The 822-nt window shown below is 37.5% G+C and overlaps 1 protein-coding gene across 1 annotated transcript; it reads left to right on the plus strand.

Annotated features, from left to right (window-relative positions):
* Nucleotides 1–550: 550 nt before the first annotated feature.
* Nucleotides 551–822, plus strand: LOC117134939. The gene has a single exon (XM_033294482.1). The coding sequence runs from the start codon at nucleotides 565–567 to the stop codon at nucleotides 760–762; it is 198 nt and encodes a 65-aa protein (XP_033150373.1). The 5' UTR covers nucleotides 551–564; the 3' UTR covers nucleotides 763–822.

Consider the following 822-nt stretch of genomic DNA (forward strand, 5'->3'; position numbering starts at 1 on the left):
ATTTTTTAAGCTTACTAGGAAATATCAGCAATAGTTACAAAATAAAATGCTTTATATAAATATAAAAAGTGTAAATATTTCAATGCAGCTAAAAAGCAAATGCAAGCGGAAGTTAAACAAAAATTAACTTTAATTCATATATAGCAAGTACTTGTAGTTAAACTGTCGATTGAATATTTAATGAATGTATTATGCATGTGCATTAGAGTAAAAAGCTTTTACTTGATATAACCATTAAGATAGTGAGCAAATAATACTTATTAGCAATAATTCAAGATCGCATGTTAATGCAAAACTGTGTGGCGTATTTCCGGCGTAGTATTTGTTTTCAATTTGCAATGAATGAGCGCAGCGAGAAAAAAAACCCGAACCTAGGCCAATGCCAAACAATTAAATCATATAAATGCATTTATCTGGCGAATCACGTGCGACAAAAAAATTGCAAATCATAATGTAATAATAATAATAATAATAATTGCAACTATTAAATGAAGACAGCGCACTATAAAGTGGCCAGGCTGGTGGCTCAGCGAGCACAGTTGGCATTCTGGGGTGGCGAGCAAAATGCAATTAATTGGAATTTTATTTAGCGCGCTGCTGCTGCTCGCTGCTTGGGGCGTGGCTGCGCCCATAGGCGAGCATGTGGATCATGCGGGCTGCATACGTGTAACGGTAATCAAACAGCAGGCGGCGGCAACAACAACAACGACCACAACGACGACAACAACAACAACAAGAGCGCCAACAGTAGCGCCAGGCTAAGGCAGCAAAAGTTTAAGTTTGAATAAAGATCAGTGCATACTTTTAAGCGCTGACTGCAAA

Source organism: Drosophila busckii, chromosome X (genome assembly GCF_011750605.1).
Source record: "Drosophila busckii strain San Diego stock center, stock number 13000-0081.31 chromosome X, ASM1175060v1, whole genome shotgun sequence".
NCBI classification, from domain to species: Eukaryota; Metazoa; Arthropoda; class Insecta; order Diptera; family Drosophilidae; genus Drosophila; species Drosophila busckii.

Excerpts from the sequence above, each read along its gene's own strand:
- LOC117134939 (XM_033294482.1), top strand. The coding sequence starts at position 565 with ATGCAATTAATTGGAATTTTATTTAGCGCGCTGCTGCTGCTCGCTGCT.